The sequence below is a fragment of the Euleptes europaea genome, chromosome 20 (assembly GCF_029931775.1).
Source record: "Euleptes europaea isolate rEulEur1 chromosome 20, rEulEur1.hap1, whole genome shotgun sequence".
Taxonomy (NCBI): domain Eukaryota; kingdom Metazoa; phylum Chordata; class Lepidosauria; order Squamata; family Sphaerodactylidae; genus Euleptes; species Euleptes europaea.
The window spans coordinates 10,171,424-10,190,846 of NC_079331.1; the positions used below are offsets into that span (position 1 = coordinate 10,171,424).

Below are 19,423 nucleotides of genomic sequence, written 5' to 3' on the forward strand. Positions count from 1 at the left end.
TTTGGATGGGAGACCACCAAGGAATACCAGGGTTGCTGTGCAGAGGAAGGCACTGGTAAACCACCTCTGTTAGTCTCTTGCCATGAAAACCCCCCAAAAGGGGTCGCCATAAGTCGGCTGCGACTTGACAGCATTTTACACACACGCACACACCTTGGGTAATGTTTAAAACAAATTCGTCGAGGAAAGGTCGATCAACTGTCGTTATCCATGACAGTAAAATGGAAACTCCAGTTAGAGAGGCAGGATACCTCCGAATATCAGGTGCCAGGGACCAACATCAGGCAGGAAGTCAACACCCTACTTCTGTCCTGTGAGCATTCAGAGACCGCTGGATGGCCACTGTTGGAAATAAAACACTGAACTGAATGGCTCTCCGGAGGCAATGATGTGCCCTCAAGATTTCCTTCACTCAATTACTATTTGGATGTGGTAAAAAAAAAAACATCTACAGGGGAGAGGGGTACACACATGGGAGGCAGCGCTCTGAATAGTTCAAGCCAGACTGAACAGGTTCTAGGAGCTTTGTGGGATACGTGGATTTTCAGTGACCACCTGCAGACTGACTTGGAGGTACACAGAGTAGATAGTTCTCGGGAACGTCATTTGTTGCGGGCTGCAGCAGGCAATGTCATGCTCTACTTGTGGGCTTCCCAGAGGCACCCGGTTGGCTTCGGTGAGAAACAGGATGCTGGGCTTTTTCCGGTCCAGCAGGGCTCTCGTTACGCAGCAGTTCCAGGCTCTGGAGCTCTGTGGTGACTGATTGGTGGTTCCTGCAAAGTCTTTTTATGAACAGGTGTGAGGAAGGAAAATGTGTTTATGAACACATGGAGCTGCCTTGTACTGAATCAGACCATCGGTCCATCAAAGTCAGTATTGTCTACAGAGACTGGCAGCGGCTCTCCAGGGACTCAGGCAGAGAAAGATCTTTCATAACTCCTGTTGCCTGATCCCTTTAACTGGAGATGCCCGGGATTTAACCTGGGACCTTCTGCATGCCAAGCAGAGGCTCTACCACTGAGCCACGGACCCTCCCCTAAAAACGATGGCAACAGAACTTTCCATGCTACCATTTTCTCCAGTGATGAGGTGAGACACATTAAAGGTACCATTAAAAATGGGTCTCAGGTGATCCATAGAGGTCGAAAGGTACCAAACTTCACCAACTCTCTGAGATGCATACTTCTTGTATATCTGTTTTCTATGCTAACCATTTGTGCCTTCCGACTTTAAAAACGTGAAAGACATTCTACTAGCGACCTCATTCTTTTGTGGGATAGACCCGATCCAATTCAACATGCATGTTCTTGTATCACCGCTAAAGTATCTAATGATTTTTTTTAACCCTTTCCTACAGCTGTTCAAGCTTCAGGAACGCCTGGAAGTGTGCCTTACTTGAAAGCATCAGGTAGCTTTTATGACTCACTGTACATATACTTTGGTCATATTATGAGAAGACAAGAGTCACTGGAAAAGACAATAATGCTAGGAAAAGTTGAAGGCAGCAGGAAAAGGGGAAGACCCAACATGAGAGGGATGGAGTCTATAAAGGAAGCCACGGCCTTCAGTCTGTGAGACCTGAGCGAAGCTATTAATGATAGGATGTTTTGGAAGACTGATTCATAGGGTCGCCATGAGTCGGAAATGACTTGACGGCACTTAACAGACACGCACACACACAAGCATTTCCTCTGCTATGATGATTTGACAGAACCTCCTTGTTTCACTGTTCGTTTTTATGTTTTACTACCTGACTGATGATTCGACATAACAACATCAAAAACTCTCAGCATCTTTATAGTGCTTTTAATCAAGAACTGCCACTCGTTGTTAGAAGGAACGGCCATCTTATAATATCCTGTTTCCCATTTCTCATTATGATAATACACTGGAAACCAATTAGCCTAAAAAAAAAATTCAGCAAGTTAATTCTGAGCAGTCGCCAATTTTAATCAGTCAATCAAGCTGATTAACAAGAGCCAAACAGCCAGTGACTTTTTTAAAAAAATGATTTTTAGCTTTATTTTAATAAAGGGGTACAGAAGGGAAACGGGAAAGGGAAAAAATTGAAATATCTATCATACCATTAACAAATCAAAAAGTAGCAGTTACAATGCAGACCAAACAATCAACATTACTTTGCATTTATACTGTTGGGCAGGATATACGATTAACATACTAAGTAATCATCATCTATAGCTATTTAGTAACTTCTCACACCACATAATCTAAATGTAAAGTTGAAACTACAATGTTATACCACTAAGTACTGTCTAATTTCTCAGAGTTTATTAATCATGAGCCTCAACATAGTTATAGAATAATTCCCATTTCTCATGATGTTGCTCAAAGATCAAATCATTACGTGTGTTTATCATATTGGCCATTCTTGCCAAGATAGCATATTCCATTAGTTTATCTTTCCATTCTTCTATATCTGGGGGGAGCGATCACTTCCATTTCCTCACTAGGAAGGAAATAGCGAGCCACTGACTTTTTAAAATCCAAACTGCAGAACAACACAGATACCCTCATGGATCAGGCCAGCGGTCCACCTTAGTCCAGCATACTGTTCCATACAGCAACTAACAAGCTATTTTTGAAGCTCCTGTCATTTCCAAAGCCAGTTTGCTGCGTGATATGAGAGGGGGCTGCCTTTCGAGAAACCCAGCGTTCCCTTGAGTGTGTAGAACTGGTTGCTGGGTCCAAATACGTCCCAATTCATGAAAACTGAGCAGAGTGTTTTCCATATTACAAATTAGGCAGGAAGTGTACATTATGCCACACTTCATATACAGTAATACCATTTACACGCCTCTCTCACGTACGACGCTGTACGAAACACCCATCTGTGCGAGTAAAGTTCTGAATCGGGACACAAGGAATAGATTTACCTGGCTTAGTGCATGCTGTCTCATTTACCTGAATGGGCTGGGGACACCCAGAATATTAAGATACCCATGCAAAGCCAGTGATAGCATTCAGAGCCAGCGTGGTGTAGTGGTTAACAGCGGTGGGTTGGAGCGGTGGACTCTGATCTGGAGAGCCGGGTTTGATTCCCCACTCCTCCACATGAGCGGTGGAGGCTAATCTGGTGAACTGGATTTGTTTCCCTGCTCCTACACACGAAGCCAGCAGGGTGACCTTGGGCTAGTCACAACTCTCTCAGCCCCACCTACCTCACAGGGTGTTTGTTGTGGGGAGGGATTGTAAGCCGGTTTGATTCTTCCTTAAGTGGTGGAGAAAGTCGGCATATAAAAACCAACTCTTCTTCTTCACATTAATTAATACTGCAAGAACACCGTGAATTCAGATTACTAAGGTGCCTTTGGGATTCTAATTATTTTGGCCACTGATATTCTAAAGCAAAGCTTCTTAAACTGTGGGTCGCGACCCCATATAGGGTCGCGTAACTGAATGTGGGGAGTCACGAAAAAATTGGCAACAGTAAAAGGTTTCTTTATGTTTTTTATCAGGAAATGTTTGATTTGTGTACCTATTTTATATACCTATATACCCCGGGTCGCGTTAAAATTTCTTGGGGCGAAAAGGGGTCGCGAGTGGGAAAAGTTCAAGAAGCCCTGTTCTAAAGTAAGTGTAGTGTTTGTTTTTAATCAACCCACCTAATACTGCCTACTCTTTCTGGGCACAGGCAAAGAAGAGAAAATCCCGAAGGCCTGCCATGATGTGAAGCCCAAAGATGAGCAGTAATTACTGCAACAACGTGTCGGTGACCATGAGCGTGAATGAGGGGTCCACCTTTCCCCTGACTCTGGAGCAAAAAACCGGCTTTGCCTTTGTAGGAATCCTGTGTGTCTTCTTGGGACTTCTGATCATCAGATGCTTCAAAATCTTATTGGACCCTTACAGCAGTATGCCATCTTCCACGTGGGAGGACGAGGTGGAAGGGCTGGATAAGGGGACGTTTGAATATGCTCTTGCATGAAAAAACCCCAAAGGAGTACTCTGCCTTAATTCTGATGTTTTTCATTTTTGGGGGAAAATCCTACTAAGGAGATATTTGTAATAGATATGTATGTTTTAAAGATATGGTGTTGGCATCTTTTTTTTGTTAAATAAATCTTTGTTTTAGACTCAAAAGCATTTTCATTCAGCATTTGCTCAGGGTTTTTTTAAATTGTACACTAAAGGGAAAGCACTCATGTTGATTTTCAAATTCAACATGAATGAAGGACTAATCACGTTGACTTGGATTATGTTAAGTCAAAGATGGCCCTCCCTTGTCCAAGAGATGCTGGAATGGATGCTGGTCATGCTGCATACCTGTTCTCTCTAGTATCAGAGGAACATGACTATTATTTTGGGTGCGGTGGAACACGGGCAGGATGGTGCTGCTGCAGTTGTCTTGTTTGTGGCTTCCTAGAGGCACCTGGTTGGTCACAGTGTGAGCAGACTGATGGACTTGATGGGCCTTGGTCTGATCCAGCAGGGCCTTTCTTATGTTCTTAATGCAGCAATCAAGAGGGCTGCACTAGTCGCCAAGACAAATGCTGATGATGGTGTGTGTGAAAAGAGAACATTTATTAATTTGTACAGTTGTCATAAGTCAGAAGCGACTCGACAGCACACACACACACACACAAAATCCCCACGCATTTCACATGCAGCTTCATCAGAGGAACTGAAACATGATATAGAAGGAACATTAACACAATCATGTTAAAACAATCAAAACACAAAATAATAACACATTTAAAAGAAACATACATGAAAGAACACAAGTGGGAATACATGAAAAATCCCAGTGACAATGAACATTACCAAACTGCAGACAATAAAACATGTTCACCCCAGCTAGGCAATATAGAACCTTGTCCAATAAAACACAAAGTTTAAATCAGGTCCCAGGATCTCCGTGAACTCAGCAGCTGTGGGAAAAGCACTGGAGATAGATGCATTAAGAGGTCAGTTTTATCTTCTTCTTTTTCAGATCCATTGGTCCATGCATTATATGTCCGAAGCATAAAGTATCCCATAATGATTTCAACTTTATGGCTTGGGCATATCATTTCAACTATGTGTTTTATTGGACAAAGTTCTACACTGCCCAGCTAAGATTCTTTGCTTCTGCCACTTCCCACTCAAAGCCCAAAAAGCTGCTGGCTGCTTAGGCCTGACTTGAATAAACTCTCAAATCTAGAGAGTGACCCACACAAGAGTACTAAGGGGTCTGTGACCAGCAGTGCAATTATACGAACATTTTCCTGGGAGTAAGCTCCAGGGGAAGTCTGAGTACGCCTGCTTAGGATTGCACTATAAGTGTTGAAGCACTTATACAAGAATGGCAGGAACACTGAGATCTGGGCTGTGGCTCAGTTTGTAGAGCATCTGCTTAGTATGCAAAAGGTCCCAGGTTCAATCCCTGGCATCTCCAGTTAAAGGGACTAGGCAAGTAGGTGATGTGAAAGACCTCTGCCTGAGACCCTGGAGAGCTGCTGCCGGTCCAAGTAGGCAATACTGACTTGGATGGACCAAGGGTCTGATTCAGTATAAGGCAGTTTCATGGGGATAGGCCATGGCTCAGTGGTAGAGCCTCTGTTCGGCATGCAGAAGGTCCCAGGTTCAATCCCCGGCATCTCCAGTTAAAGGGACTAGGCGATGTGAAAGACCTCTGGCTGAGACCCTGGACAGCTGCTGTCGATCTGAGTAGACAATACTGACTTTGATGGACCAAGGGTCTGACTCAATATAAGGCAGCTTCATATGTTCATATATGTTCAAGTCAAAGCTTAAACTCTATTAAAGGGAATTTGGGGAATGATGCAAATAATACACATATCTCGTCTAGGGAATCAACAGATCTCAAGCAGTCAAAACAATGCCAAGTTCTCACTCACCCAGTATTAAAAGCCCACTGAAGAGCCCAGCCCGTCAGTCTAAGCATCCAAACATTACGCAGGTTGCTCCACTCAAAATGGGAGGCGGAAGGCTGAAGACGAGAGAAAACAAGAGCTGGGCTACAGGTACCTATCTGGGAAGGTTCGATGGGGAGCCAAGTATTGAGGCAGGAATCCAAATGAGGCAACAAATCTCAAAGGGGATGGAAAGCTGTCAAAAGTACATAGCAAAAGCATGCCGAGGAAGATCACACATGGCTCATTTACAGTTCACAAACCAGATGATTTACCTTCTTGGACAGTGATAAGAGGCCAGGTGGGAGGCCAGGTATGTAACCTGGCCGGATCAATGGGGGAAAGGGGGCAGTATAGGATCCTGGGGAAAGTTCCAAATAATGTAACAGAGGGGAGGTTGTCAGGTGGGGAGGGGGTGGAGTTTGAAGACGGTCTAAGTGTGATTATTAACATGGGATCATTGGGAAAGACAGGCAGTCAAACTGGGGAAATTCTTCTTTGGTAAATGTTAATGCAACAGATTCTGTTTATGGCTAAAAGGACAATGATCCAGCGCTGTCTCATAAATCCTACTTTTATGCATCCTATAAGAATTCTCAGAGCATCCATGAGGGACCAGTTGGGGGCTTTACCTAAAAACAGCATTCAGATTTGCTTGGTCGTGGAAAAGTTCTAAGAATGAGCAAAGAGACCGTAACAAATTGTTCCTCAAGGTCACCTCTTAACTCAAGCGGCGAGAGCAAGAATGACAATATTTGACAGCTGTCCCAACTGCGTTTAAAGAAATGTGGGAATCGGGATGTCATCTCAACGTTGTCGCTTTTGTTAAAGAGGCGCTTTGAGAAGTGCAGAGATAAGCCAGTCGGCACGGATAGGTCGTTCATCTTTATAATTTCATACTGTGCAATTTGCTTTATAATCTAGACAAATGACAGCTGAGGGAATAATTGTGGATCTGTTAGCTAAATTAAATGCCACTCAGGCAACATTAGATTTTTTAAAAGGGAAATCCAAAATAAACCACAAAGCCAGAGTCCAAAGAAAGGAGCAAGGTCAGATGATGCGAGAAATATGCATGCTGTGGTACATACCTGTGGAACCTAGCTCAGTGATAAGAAGAGGAAGAAGAAAAGTTGTTTTTTATATGCTGACTCTCTCCACCACTTAAGGAAGAATCAAACTGGCTTACAATCTCTTTCTGCCACCTAACTTCATTTAACCTCTTCAATTGGATACTATCTAAGAAGAAGAGTTGGTTTTTATATGCCAACTTTCTCTACCACTTAAGGAAGAATCAAACCAGCTTACAATCACCTTCCCTTCCTGCTCCGACAACAGACACCCTGTGAGTTAGGTGGGGCTGAGAGAGCTCTAAGAGAGCTGTGACTAGCCCAAGGTCACCCAGCAGGCTTCATGCGTAGGAGTGAGGAAACCAACCCAGTTCACTAGATTAGCATCCACCGCTCATGTGGAAGAGTGGGGAATCGAACCCGGTTCTCCAGATTAGAGTCCACCGCTCCTAACCACTGCTCTTAACCACTACACCTGAAGTACCTGAAAAGTTTATTGCCGCAATCACTACTAACTTTAGGTGGATTAGGCCCAGTGCATAAAGTAAAAGAATGACCTTGCAAAGCTTCAGGCAATAAAACAATCCCACATATTGGCATGAATATGTAAGAACTGTTTTTAATGGGACACACTTATTTTCAGTAGCACATGACTTCCTGGGAATATAGCCCATGACAGCCCTGCACATGTTTGTGTGAGGACATTTACAATTGCAACCATATTTTGAAACTCAAGGGGACAGAGGTCAAGAACTTGAAGAGTACCTCATTTACATTTCCTGGATCCGCTGACATTCGGTAAGAGGTAGGTGCCAACTCTATCTCCTTCCGTCCAAGAATTAATAGGCTCATTACTGGCTAATATTTTACAGACTAAAATATTCCCCTGAACATATGGCCGGAGGAATCAGAAGTTCCCCTTCCAACTGCGGGACTGGCTGACTCAACGGGTGTTTGATATAGAGCAAACGGCTCCAGCCGTTGAGTTTTGTGGTGACCGAGTGGAAAGAGTCGTCGCTGCCCGTCAGAAAATATGAAGTAAACTGATGTCTGCACAAAACACGGGGACAAGCAGAACGTTGAACCACTTGGACGGCATCCGTTTATTTTTAAACAGCATTTTCATACGCTTAAAGGCAACCAACCTAAGCTGACAGACCCCTGCAAATTTATACTTCAGTGCATCACTGAGATCATTTGTACGAGGTAAGACTTTGTGTTAAATTTCTTTCCAGACTATAGTGGCTATTCATTAATTGTCTCTACAGATTGTTCTTAATTTGGAAGCTTTGTCCATAATAAGCAGAAAATGTCATATGGATAGAGTTTGCCCATGTTTTCTCCAAAGTAACAAAATCCCAACAACCCAGGGCGAAATATGAATGAACCAGAGAAGATATATTCGCCATTGTGAGCGCAATCAAAGAAGGAAAAATGTCTAGCAAATAAACCAAAATGGCAGAGAGACTGGAGTCTGTTTTCTCGCAAGAACCCTCGTGCATTGCATTCACAGAAATAAGACAAGAAGTATAAGAACTTCCCCACCAATGTGGCGATTGTCAGGATTGGCTGCATACTTTTCACATTAAAAGACTATAAATTTCAGATTAGAAGATAATAAATCAGCAAGGCTATCGACAACCCTTGATTTTAATTGGGGGGGGGCCCTTAAATGTAAACAATCCAACTGCCTAAGACCACCACTCAAAAGAGCCTTTTCGGGGGCTACCAGCCGGACTAGACATACTAGGTTAGATGAACGATGGTACAAAAATGTATCCGTGCATGTATTCAACAAACACCCCCCAATGCTGATGTGTACACGCGCGTGGGTGTTTAAAGAGGGTATCGGGGGGAGGGTGCTGTTGACAGAGAAATACAGCGGGAAGGGAAAGGGTTAACTCCTCTGCTTTATCTGTTGTTTTTTCTGTTTTTTAAAAAAGAGCGTAGGGGTTCCAACAAGCATATTTGCCTTGAACAGAAGGCAGCTGTCTTTTTTCCAAAATGCTGTATATGGTCATTGATGAGGCATCGGCCTGAAAGTTCATTATTTTGCATATTATCAACACTTGAATATAGGTTCATTTTGACTAGGGGCCTGGGAGAACGGAAGAAGCTAAAGTTTCCCTTCTCTTAGAAGACTCCTCTCGGGAGATAACCATTCAAGTAGCCAAATTCTGCCTCCAGTCTAATGGGATTCATAAAAGGCTAACTGAAAACGTTTCCCAGTAGAAGATCTTTCCTCCTCTTCTTCAAATCATCCTTCCAGAATCATCAACTTTGATTATTTTATTTTATTATTTTAACCTAACTTTGATTTTTACCTAGAGCTGATTGAAATAAAACTTGACTTGACTAGGAGTATACGGAAATGTTGATGTTTTCATTTGCATTTGTTTTGTTTTCCTCCCAACCATTTCCTTTGCAAGTTTTTTCCATTTCAGTCACTTTTTTAACATCCCTTTTATGGGATTTATCTCGCCTATGTATTTGTGGATCCGCTCCAGAGGACCTAATTCATTACACCTTATTCTGTCCTCTTTACACAGAGCCCAGACTTAAATTTTTCGGAGCGTTACTAAAGGGCCTAAATCTTTCTCCAGATCCAGAGAAGCTGCTCTTTCTCCTATCAGACGCCAATCCTGATGTTTCCTACAAAGTCTCCCTCGTTGCTTTAGCAGCTAAGAAAACCCAAGCTAAAGCTGTTTTTAATCAGGGAACTTAACATATTTAAATACTAGTTTCTTGTGGGTCAGACTGTTTTAAAGTTATTTTTATGTTATTTTATGTTATTTTAATGTTATATTAATGTTTTGTATGGTGGACTGTGATGGCCTTCGGCCACAGACAATAAACTTTATCACTCACTCATGAGATAAGTAGATTAATCTGCCAAGTAAACTGATTGTAGATTGCAGTCGTAATGTCTTGCAACCATACCATCACTTGATGCAAGCAACTGCCTCAAATACCATGAGAACGCAGAGTGTTTTCAAGATTTGCACCGTTCTCAGAAATTCAAAAACTGTCCCCATTTGGTAATCAATGGCAAATTTGCCACTGTCTTTAAGGGACCGGGATATTACTCTTCTAACCTGGCAGGAACTATCTGCATATTGACTCATGTTTACCTTTAACAGGACTCAATTTTGAATCTCACGGACATTAAATTTTGACCATCTGCCACCGTTTATTTCAACATGTCTATAAAACAAGAGCTTATCATGTGAAGAGAATGCAAAATCCACTTGTGGACTTTAATAGTCAATGGCCGTCTCTGTACCTTAGTCATATGCTCATCCATTCCAAGTTAGCAAATGTTTATTGGGTGCATAGTTAATTTTCTATACAGGGCACCCTGTCCCATGAGTTTCTACACAAATCACTGATCTGGGTAAGCTTCCAGTTGAAGGGAGGCAAGCCCAGAGCAGTGACTCGCACAGCATGTAAAATTCAAAAAAATATGTGGGGCAATTCAGCCTGGAACGCGCAGCTAATTACCATGAATACATGGCCTAACTGTAGTTGTAGGACACCAAATGAGCTCATTCAAATATAGCATGTTTTCTTCCCGTGTTTGACGACAGAGTTGTGTGACGCCCGTTTGAGATGACTGCCTAAGAAAGTTCAAAGAAGCCTCCGACTAATGAGAGACCCCCGATCATTTGAGCGCCACAACAGCCATACATTGAAGATCTGACCAAAAAGATTTTGTGTGAAAATAATACGTCACACCCACAAACATGAATAATTCTCCAAACGTATTTTCAGATCCAAGTCCGAATAGGTTTCAGGTCAATGTAATTAACGAAAACCATGACAGCACGGTACCATCACCGGGAGATTCCAACTCTCTGTGTTACGAAGAAACATCTTTTGCGGATGAGGCCAATAACAGGCTACGAGTCAGCTACAGACCCGGGAACCGAGAGCTGTACGACAATTTCTTTCAAAATGGGGATGCGGCCAAAACGGATGGAAGCTTTCATCCCTACGATACCCACAGTAACACCTATTATCTGAAAACGTTCGGCCATAACACGGTGGACGCCATACCGAAAATTGATTATTACCGAAACACTGGCAGCGTCAGCGGCGCCAAAATGATCAGGCCAAGCCTGATGGACATTCACGAACAATTAGCCAAGGTACGTTGAAAAAAATAAAAGACAAATGTACTATTGGCTATTTCTTTGTAACGAAATGCCCTCGATCCAAAGGGAGTCAAGTATACTCCAGACATGCAGCCAGATTCAATACAGACTCACTCAGAAGTAAATCCTACTATTTTAAAAATGGCTGTGTGTACTCAGTGAGCAAAATAATAATAATAATAATAATAATAATAATAATAATAATAATAATAATAACGTAAATTTGTACAATCCAAATTGTGGCACCAGAAAAAAAGTTAAATTCAGTATATCATGTTGTGCAAATGAAGGAATTTTCCATAGTTTCACCCATTTTTGCTGAATTGAATCTGCCACCTTTACTATCATGCAGAATCTATTTTGGTTTCACCCGTTGTGGAGAGAGGGAAGGAACACTGGAAATCTTGATCAGCTCCTCCTTTGGCAGTTGAGATATCAGAAGGCACTGCCCCACACTGGCGAACTCTCCTTTGCAACTGTACGCCCTAGAAATGTCTTTAAAAAGAAGCCCTAGATCCTTAGATCTGTGTCCAGTGCCATATTCTACAACTGTCCTGCCCTCCCAGCAGATACGCAGGCCTTCCCCTTCAGTATAGTGAAAGTCAACAACACGGGATGTATTACGGTGCTTTCTAAATATTCATTGTTTAGAACATAGCAGTTACTACGGTGGACAAATTCACCAAAGCAGATGGCGCTACAGGAGGAGAAGCAGAACCCAAGAAGGAAGAAGAAACCAAAGGAGGCTTTGTGAAATTTGGCTGGGTAAAAGGCGTCCTGGTAAGCAGAACATATCTGGTAACACACTTGAACACATGAAGCTGCATTATATTGAATCAGACCCTTGGTCCATCAAAGTCAGTATTGTCTACTCAGACCGGCAGCGGCTCTCCAGGGTCTCAGGCAGAGGTCTTTCACATCACCTACCTGCCTAGTCCCTTTAACTGGAGAGGCCAGCGATTGAACCTGGGGCCTTCTGCATGCCAAGCAGATGCTCTACCACTGAGCCATGGCCCTCCCCCAATTCAATTCTACTTTCTTCATTTAAAAACTTTGTGCAGTCCATATTTTTGGGGGGGAACATGCAGTTGCTTGCACTAGAGACCACAACATGATTAGCAGATCAACTTTTCATGCTTTGGTATGCATATGCATAGGGTTAGTTTGGGCTGGGACCAGTTTATTGCTTGAACATTATATCTTGTTTTTAATTCCCTTTTCAAACTGATTTTTTTTTTTAATTTCTGTTTTGGAAATGTAATTCTAGCTCCTCCAATGCCACTGTTATTTTTAGATATTATTCAACACTGTTACACCCGCTATTATTTTATAGTGCTACGGCCTATTGGCAGTGTAATAATTTTTATCTGATCTGATCACAAGCCAGGCAAATTCACCCTTTGCTAACACTGCTTGCATTCTTCAATGACATGGTAACGCAACTGTCCTTGTTCATCATTTAGGTAAGGTGTATGCTGAATATCTGGGGTGTGATGCTTTTCATTCGCCTGTCCTGGATTGTAGGTCAAGCTGGAATAGGTATGCATTTTTAAAGTACATTTTTTAAAAAATCTATGCAGGGAAAAAGGAGGAACTTTACAGAAACGCTATTAATCTTTAAGCTGAAGTGTGAATTGGCATGGAGAGTGCATTCAATCTTTCTGGAGCATTTTCCATTTGTATCCGAAGGCAAAGTTAACTTAACCAACACTGGAATTTTCCAGACTGTTAAGCAAATTACATTTTTGAACAGCACAGATCTAGCATGTATCCATGCCAGCTGCATTACTATTGAAGTCAATGGGATTTAAGCACATCTAACTCTGCTGGTTACCACCCTTTGTGCAAAACATTTTATATGTAAAAGACAGACATTTGGAAGAAAGTTCTATATTGTAAAAATTGGCTACTTGCTGGAACAAGAAAACCTGGCTGTTCTGTAAAGGTACAGTGTTTTAAAACCATTGGTCTGCAAAATCATTTCATGCTGTGCATGGGTGCTAAAATAAAATCAACATATACCAGTGGAATTACAAACTATTAAAGTGTTCAGCTCCCCCAGCGCCATATACCTAAGGAAACTGACCAGCTCTAATTGATTAAGTAAGGTATCTGAAGAAATGAGCTGTGGCTCACGAAAGCTCATACCCTGCCAGAAAATATTTTTGTTAGTCTTTAAGGTGCTACTGGACTCTTGCTCTTTTCTACTACTGCAGACAGACTAACACGGCTACCCACTGTGATTAAGTAAGAGTTATGCATTGGTGAAAGTACCATCAAGTGACAGCCGACCTATGGAGAGCCCGTAGGGTTTTCAAAGAAAGAGATGAACAGGGAGGGTTTGCCATTGCCGTCCTCTGCCTAGCGACCCTGGTATTCCTTGGTGGTCTCCCATCCAAGTACTAACCAGGGCCGACCCTGCTTAGCTCCTGAGATCTGATGAAATCAGGCTAGCCTGGGCCATGCAGGTCAGGGCATGTAACTTACAGAGTTACAATTCAGTCTGTTCCATCTTTCCCCGAAACCCAAGGGCTCTTTGTACTACATTCATGGAAGGCCCACTAGATCACTTTGGTGTGCGTGTACATTAAGTGCTGTAAAGTCGCTTCCGACTCACTCAGGAGATGAATTTTGTTTTTTCCTCTGGGTAAATAATGGTCTAGCCATTCCTATAATGTACCATCAGGGCTAAAACGAATTGATTTTCTGATTAAGTAACTCAAAACCAGCCATAGGGCAATGACATATGCATGAACTGTCTCTTGCAGAAAAGTGAAGATATAGTTAGTTTCCTCAAGGGGTTGTGTTGTAGGCTGGATTGCAAGTTTATGGTGGATGGCAGTGCCCGGGAGCGGCTATGCGTGCTTCGTTCCCAAAGCGTTTCCCAGAAGCCATGATTCGGTGTGCTAGTGAGTGCACGAAAGGAACCTAACCTTAAAAGAATATCTGTTAACAGCTCACTGTTTCCCATAGAGCTCGAGGTGTTGTGCGCAGGGTTCTCAAGCAGTCTCCAATCCAGGCGTTGACGTCTCCTTCAGCAGGTTTCTGCGTTACGCGCCTCCATTCTATGAGCTGGGATCTAGGCCGACCCTGGAGTTCCCTCGGCTCTTGCTTCAGCGCCATAGAAAGCAACCTAAAAAGCAGGGAAGATGTATACACCTGCCTAAAGGTGCAAAGGATGGGGTTTTGAGCCTTTTTCTCCCCATCTGGATTAGACCAAAGTACACCATTTTCTCTATAGGTGCTGGGTATGCTAGAGGGCTACCATACAGGACATTTGCACACACACACTTGATAGACTGTTGTTCTGTCAAGCCAACCGAATGCCATTTAAGCTCCAAACTTGGTTTCTTCTATAGCTTAAATGGGCACAACAGCTTCTGCACTTCTCACTGAGAGCCAGGGTGGCGTAGTGGTTAAGAGTGGTGGTTTGGAGCAGTGGACTTTGATCTGGAGAACCGGGTTTGATTCCCTGCTCCTCCATGTGAGCGGCGGAGGCTAATCCGGTGAACAGGATTTGTTTCCCCCGCTCCTCCACAAGAAGCCAGCTGGGTGACCTTGGGCTAGTCACATTCTCTCAGCCCCACCTACCTCACAGGGTGTTATGGGGAGGGAAAGGGAAGGTGATTGTAAGCCAGTCTGATGCTTCCTTAAGTGGTAGAAAAAGTCGGCATATAAAAACCAACTCTTCTTCTTCTTCTTCACTAAGTGAGACTCAGCCCAGGCTAAAGGTCTTTCCTCCTGCTTCCTGCCATACTAGACTAAGGCTGTAATCCTCAGAACATTAACCTGGGAGAAAGCCCCAGTGAATACAATGGGGCTTACTTCTGAGTAGACCCTTCTTAGGATTGCTCCCTGCATCTCCCAGCCAGCAGTGCTTCCCTCGCCCTTGTTTATAACCATTACTATACTAAGAACACCACACCTGTGTAACTCGACAACCTCCTGAAAATGCCTGTGGACATCCTCTTAAGTTCCAAGCTTCCTATTATCAGGCACAAGACTGATCATGAGAGGGATCAGATGAGCATGCCTATTATATTAGGTGCTTTGGAATACAGGCGGGACGGTGCTGCTGCAGTCGTCTTGTTTGCGGGCTTCCTAGAGGCACCTGGTTGGCCACTGTGTGAACAGACTGCTGGACATGATGGGCCTTGGCCTGATCCAGCAGGGCCTTTCTTATGTTCTTATGAGCATGCCTATTATATTAGGTGCTTTGGAACACAGGCAGGATGCTGCTGCAGTCGTCTTGTTTGTGGGCTTCCTAGACGCACCTGGTTGGCTACTGTGGGAACAGACTGCTGTATTTGATGGGCCTTGGTCTGATCCAGCAGGGCTTTTCTTATGTTTTTATGAGCATGCCTATTATATTAGGTGCTTTGGACCACAGGCAGGACAATGCTGCTGTAGTCGTCTTGTTTGTGGGCTTCCTAGAGGCACCTGGTTGGCCACTGTGGGAACAGACTGTTGGACTTGGTTTGATCCAGCACAACCTTTCTTAGGTTCTTATGTTATGTTCTTATTTCGGGGAGATAGGGCGAGAATCTACACACAAGCAGTCTCCTATATTTCCTAAATTCCCTGTTCAACTCTCTAGCATCTCTTCAGGCACATTTTGTTTGAGTGAAGATTTCGGGATATGTTTCTGAATTGTTTCGGGGGGAACGTCTATGTATTTGAACGTTAAAGCTCAAAAAGAAGGGTTTTTTTTTGCTTTTGACAACAGTTAAAAGGCAAAAAAGCCTTGCTAATGTAAGGGGGGAGATTTTGCCCATCTATGCAGTGTTACATGTTTGCGTTTGGCACCGCGCCTGACAAAAGGGTGCTCGCAGGTTTTATGATGCATACCAAATGAGGTTTTGCAGCTGGAAGCACATATAAGTATATGCTTCGCCATGAAAACTCTATATCTTAACGTTGCCAAGACTTTGCTCTGGGGTTTCATGCAAAATTAGTTTCTTTTTTTTTAAGGGCAGTTTAGTAACTTATTGCCATCATCAAGAAGCATTACTTTGTTCCGGGGTGTGAAAATAGCCACGGGCAAGAGTAATTCATTTTAATGTTAGTTAATGTCCTTGCATCTGGGGTTTTAATCTAAACTTTAATCAGATCTTGGCATTACTTTGTTACCAGAGTGGTTACGATGGCCTTGGTTTTCACATTTAAGTCTACAATTATCCTTTGGCAGACATCAAAGTTCAGATGACATTCTTTCCTATCTTTCCCCCACCCATTGTATTTGGGGGGGGGATTGTGCCTTTCCGCATCTACCTGCTCATCCCCAGATGGCCGCATGCGGGTGAAATGTTTCAAATCCAATGCACATAGGCCAAAAGCACATGGTCAGTTCCTAGGGTGGGGGATACATTGGATTTTATGCTTGGACACTCTGTTCCAACATTACATGCACATGTGGATGTCCAGGTGTTTTGGAGGCAGGAGAAATGTACCCAGTGGATGTGAGAAGCCGTGATCTCACCGAGAGCCAGCGTGGTGTAGTGGTTAAGAGCGACGGTTTGGAACAGTGGAGTCTGATCTGGAGAACCGGGTTTGATTCCCCACTTCTCCACATGAGCGGTGGAGGCTAATCTGGTGAACTGGATTTGTTTCCCCACTCCTACAGATGAAGCCAGTTGGGTGACCTTGGGCTAGTCAAAGCTCTCTTAGAGCTCTCTCAGCCCCACCTGCCTCACAGGGTGTCTATTGTGGGGAGGGGAAGGGAAGGTGATTGTAAGCCGGTTTGATTCTTCCCTAAGTGGTAGAGTAAGTCGGCATATAAAAACCAACTCTTCTTCTTCTGCCCCACCAAGCAAAGGCAGAAGGTCAAGGAGAACATAAAGGAGAGTAACATCACAGGGAGAGGTCCTCCTGACTGCCCCATCAATCAGAGAAGCTTGTTTGGTGGGTACACAAGAGAGGGTCTTTTCAGTGGCAGCCCCACGATTATGGAACCACCTCCCCAGGGAGGTGAACCTGCCCCCCCCCACTTTTGCTTTTTAGAAGCCAGCTGAAGATGGTTTTATTTAGAACTGTATTTGATTAAAGCAGTTCTAAATTGTGGTTTTTAAAATTTGGCTTCATGTATTTTTATGTACTCTGATTTATGCATTTTATTTATATTGTAAGCGGCCTTGAGCTCCGCAAAGAAGAAAGGCTGCTAACAAATGTTTTAAATAAATAAATAAAAATACTGGGCAAAACAGGATTCAACTTCCTTCTTAGCTTAATCTGTTTTACCTGAATGCTGGATAGGTTCACCCAGGAGAAATGTACTTCCCATGCTATTGTATTATTTAATTATTAATCCTACCACGTTGCCATCCATGAACATGGCACTCCACAGGGCGACACGAAAGAAAGGTAGATCTGCAGGGAGCTTATAATCCAAAATCTGCACAGTAGTCCTCCGTTCAACTGAGTCTAAAACCCTCCTCCAGTTTAAGGAGCCTTTGTCTGATGGAAGCGGCTCGCAGCCTGAATTTTGACAGTGGAGGAGATGACAGAGGGAGAGGAACGGCAAAGCTAACCAATTGTGGAGAAAAGGAATGAGAAAAACAAGGGGTCAGTGTGGCCAAATGCATTTGCACCCAACATTTTCTATTATTCTACACTTACTGAATAGCCAGAAGCTGTTTAACCCCACCCACAGGCAAAATGGAGAGGGGGGGAAATTAACTGCAGTCTTTTTGCTAACAAATCCTTGGTTAAGTCAGTGCCTGGATTCTAGTTTTAAATCATCTTTTTAGGCCATTTATGTTTGGGAGGTTTTGCCTCAGGTTTGCCACTCTCTAGATGCACATTTTCCCCAACCGAATTCTCAAAACACTGCATGGGGGCATGTTTTAGTTTTGAGAATTTGGATGGGGAAAATGTGCATGTAAGTGGCTAATCCAAGGCAAAACATCCCATGCATCAATGGCCTTAGAGAACTTTTTTGGAGAGTTATGGACTACATGTTACATTTTTGATCTTTTCCTTGCTGACAGGTCTTGGAGTTATCATAATCCTCCTTGCCACTATGGTCACCTCCATTACTGGCTTATCAACTTCTGCAATAGCAACTAACGGTTTTGTTCGTGGAGGTAAAAATTTGAGGGTTTTTAAAACTATATTTATATTCTTGACATTCAGAATGAGTTTTCCAAGTATTATTATTAGACAAGCCTTGGACATGAGACCTGAAGGGAACTAAAAGGTGAGCCATAGTCAATAAAGTATTTAATAGCCTATATTTTGATCCATAACTTTCCCGTGAATCACAAAGTTCAGTTCAGTTCACAAAGCCAGATGATCATATCTGAGACTGTCGGAGGATTCGAATCAGTTCTTCTCGGAGATTCTTCTGACCTTTTCCTCTTATTCAGAACATTGCAGGTTGCGGTTGGACTGGACGTCCTGTTGGATGGACTGGACTTCCTGTTGGACGGACTGGACTTCCTGTTCTTGACCATTTAAGGGCCAATTAACATGACTGGGTGCATTAACTAATTTCTCACTGTCTTAATGTTTATTTGTATAATTCTTTCATTGCAGAGTCTTCTGAGGACATGGGCAACTCATTCTGGGATGCAGTACCAGTGTCTAGTACTTTACTGGTATTTTTTTTTATCCTGACTACTTAGCACATCACATGTATTTATAGATCCAGTCGGACCCTTTTCCCTTCGATCTATGATGGCGACTTCTTATTAGCAGGATTTTAGCACATTATGATCTGACCAAGGTATTTGGGTCAAACATCTTTTTTGGGATTTTTTCAGGTCTTGGAGTCGTAGTTATTTGCCTGAGTGTGGTAGTTACAACTTTAACAGGTATCTCCATGTCTGCCATATGTACAAATGGAGTGGTAAGAGGAGGTGAGTAAAGCATTCCTTAAATGACAGAATACAAATCTTTGTAGAGAAACGTTAACTGTGGGGTTCCAACCTGGCCAAATATATAAACGCACAAATAAAATGAGCCATGCCACAGGAGATAGTTTGTTTGAAGGAACATGCATCTGTGTAAGAGGGCAAGAGGATCATCTAATATTAAATGGTAAGTTTAGCCTAGAGAGAAGAGGAAGGTGTGCTGATGCTTCCCAGGTATTTAGCATCATGGGAGAATGTTAAAAAAAACATGCTTTTTTCTCCGTATCTTCTGAAAAACTGTCAAATTACATTACATTTTCTCCGTTATCTTCTGAAAACTGTCCAATTACATAAAGTCCAGCAGACTTTATGATCTTATCAGGACAACGCTGCTCTCAGGTTGAGCATTTGTTTTTTTAGCATTGTAAGACGTTTGTCGTTTTACTACCGTATATTATGCTATCACCAGTTTAGCT

At 42.9% G+C, this 19,423-nt stretch overlaps 2 protein-coding genes across 2 annotated transcripts in view; both read left to right on the forward strand.

Annotated features, from left to right (window-relative positions):
• The first annotated feature begins 1,306 nt into the window (after nt 1–1,306).
• On the forward strand, nt 1,307–3,986 carry CTXN2 (cortexin 2). Its single transcript, XM_056865825.1, has 2 exons — nt 1,307–1,408; nt 3,653–3,986. Exon 2 carries the CDS (start codon nt 3,701–3,703, stop codon nt 3,944–3,946), a length of 246 nt encoding a protein of 81 aa, XP_056721803.1. The 5' UTR covers nt 1,307–1,408; nt 3,653–3,700; the 3' UTR covers nt 3,947–3,986.
• Nucleotides 3,987–10,686: 6,700 nt separating this feature from the next.
• Nucleotides 10,687–19,423, forward strand: part of SLC12A1 (solute carrier family 12 member 1) — a 48,771-nt gene continuing 40,034 nt past the window's right edge. Inside the window, exons 1-4 of the mRNA XM_056865819.1 lie at nt 10,687–11,091; nt 11,749–11,877; nt 12,561–12,636; nt 18,084–18,179. Of these exons, the coding sequence (XP_056721797.1) occupies nt 10,687–11,091; nt 11,749–11,877; nt 12,561–12,636; nt 18,084–18,179 (706 nt within the window). The remainder of the gene's footprint in view (nt 11,092–11,748; nt 11,878–12,560; nt 12,637–18,083; nt 18,180–19,423) is intronic.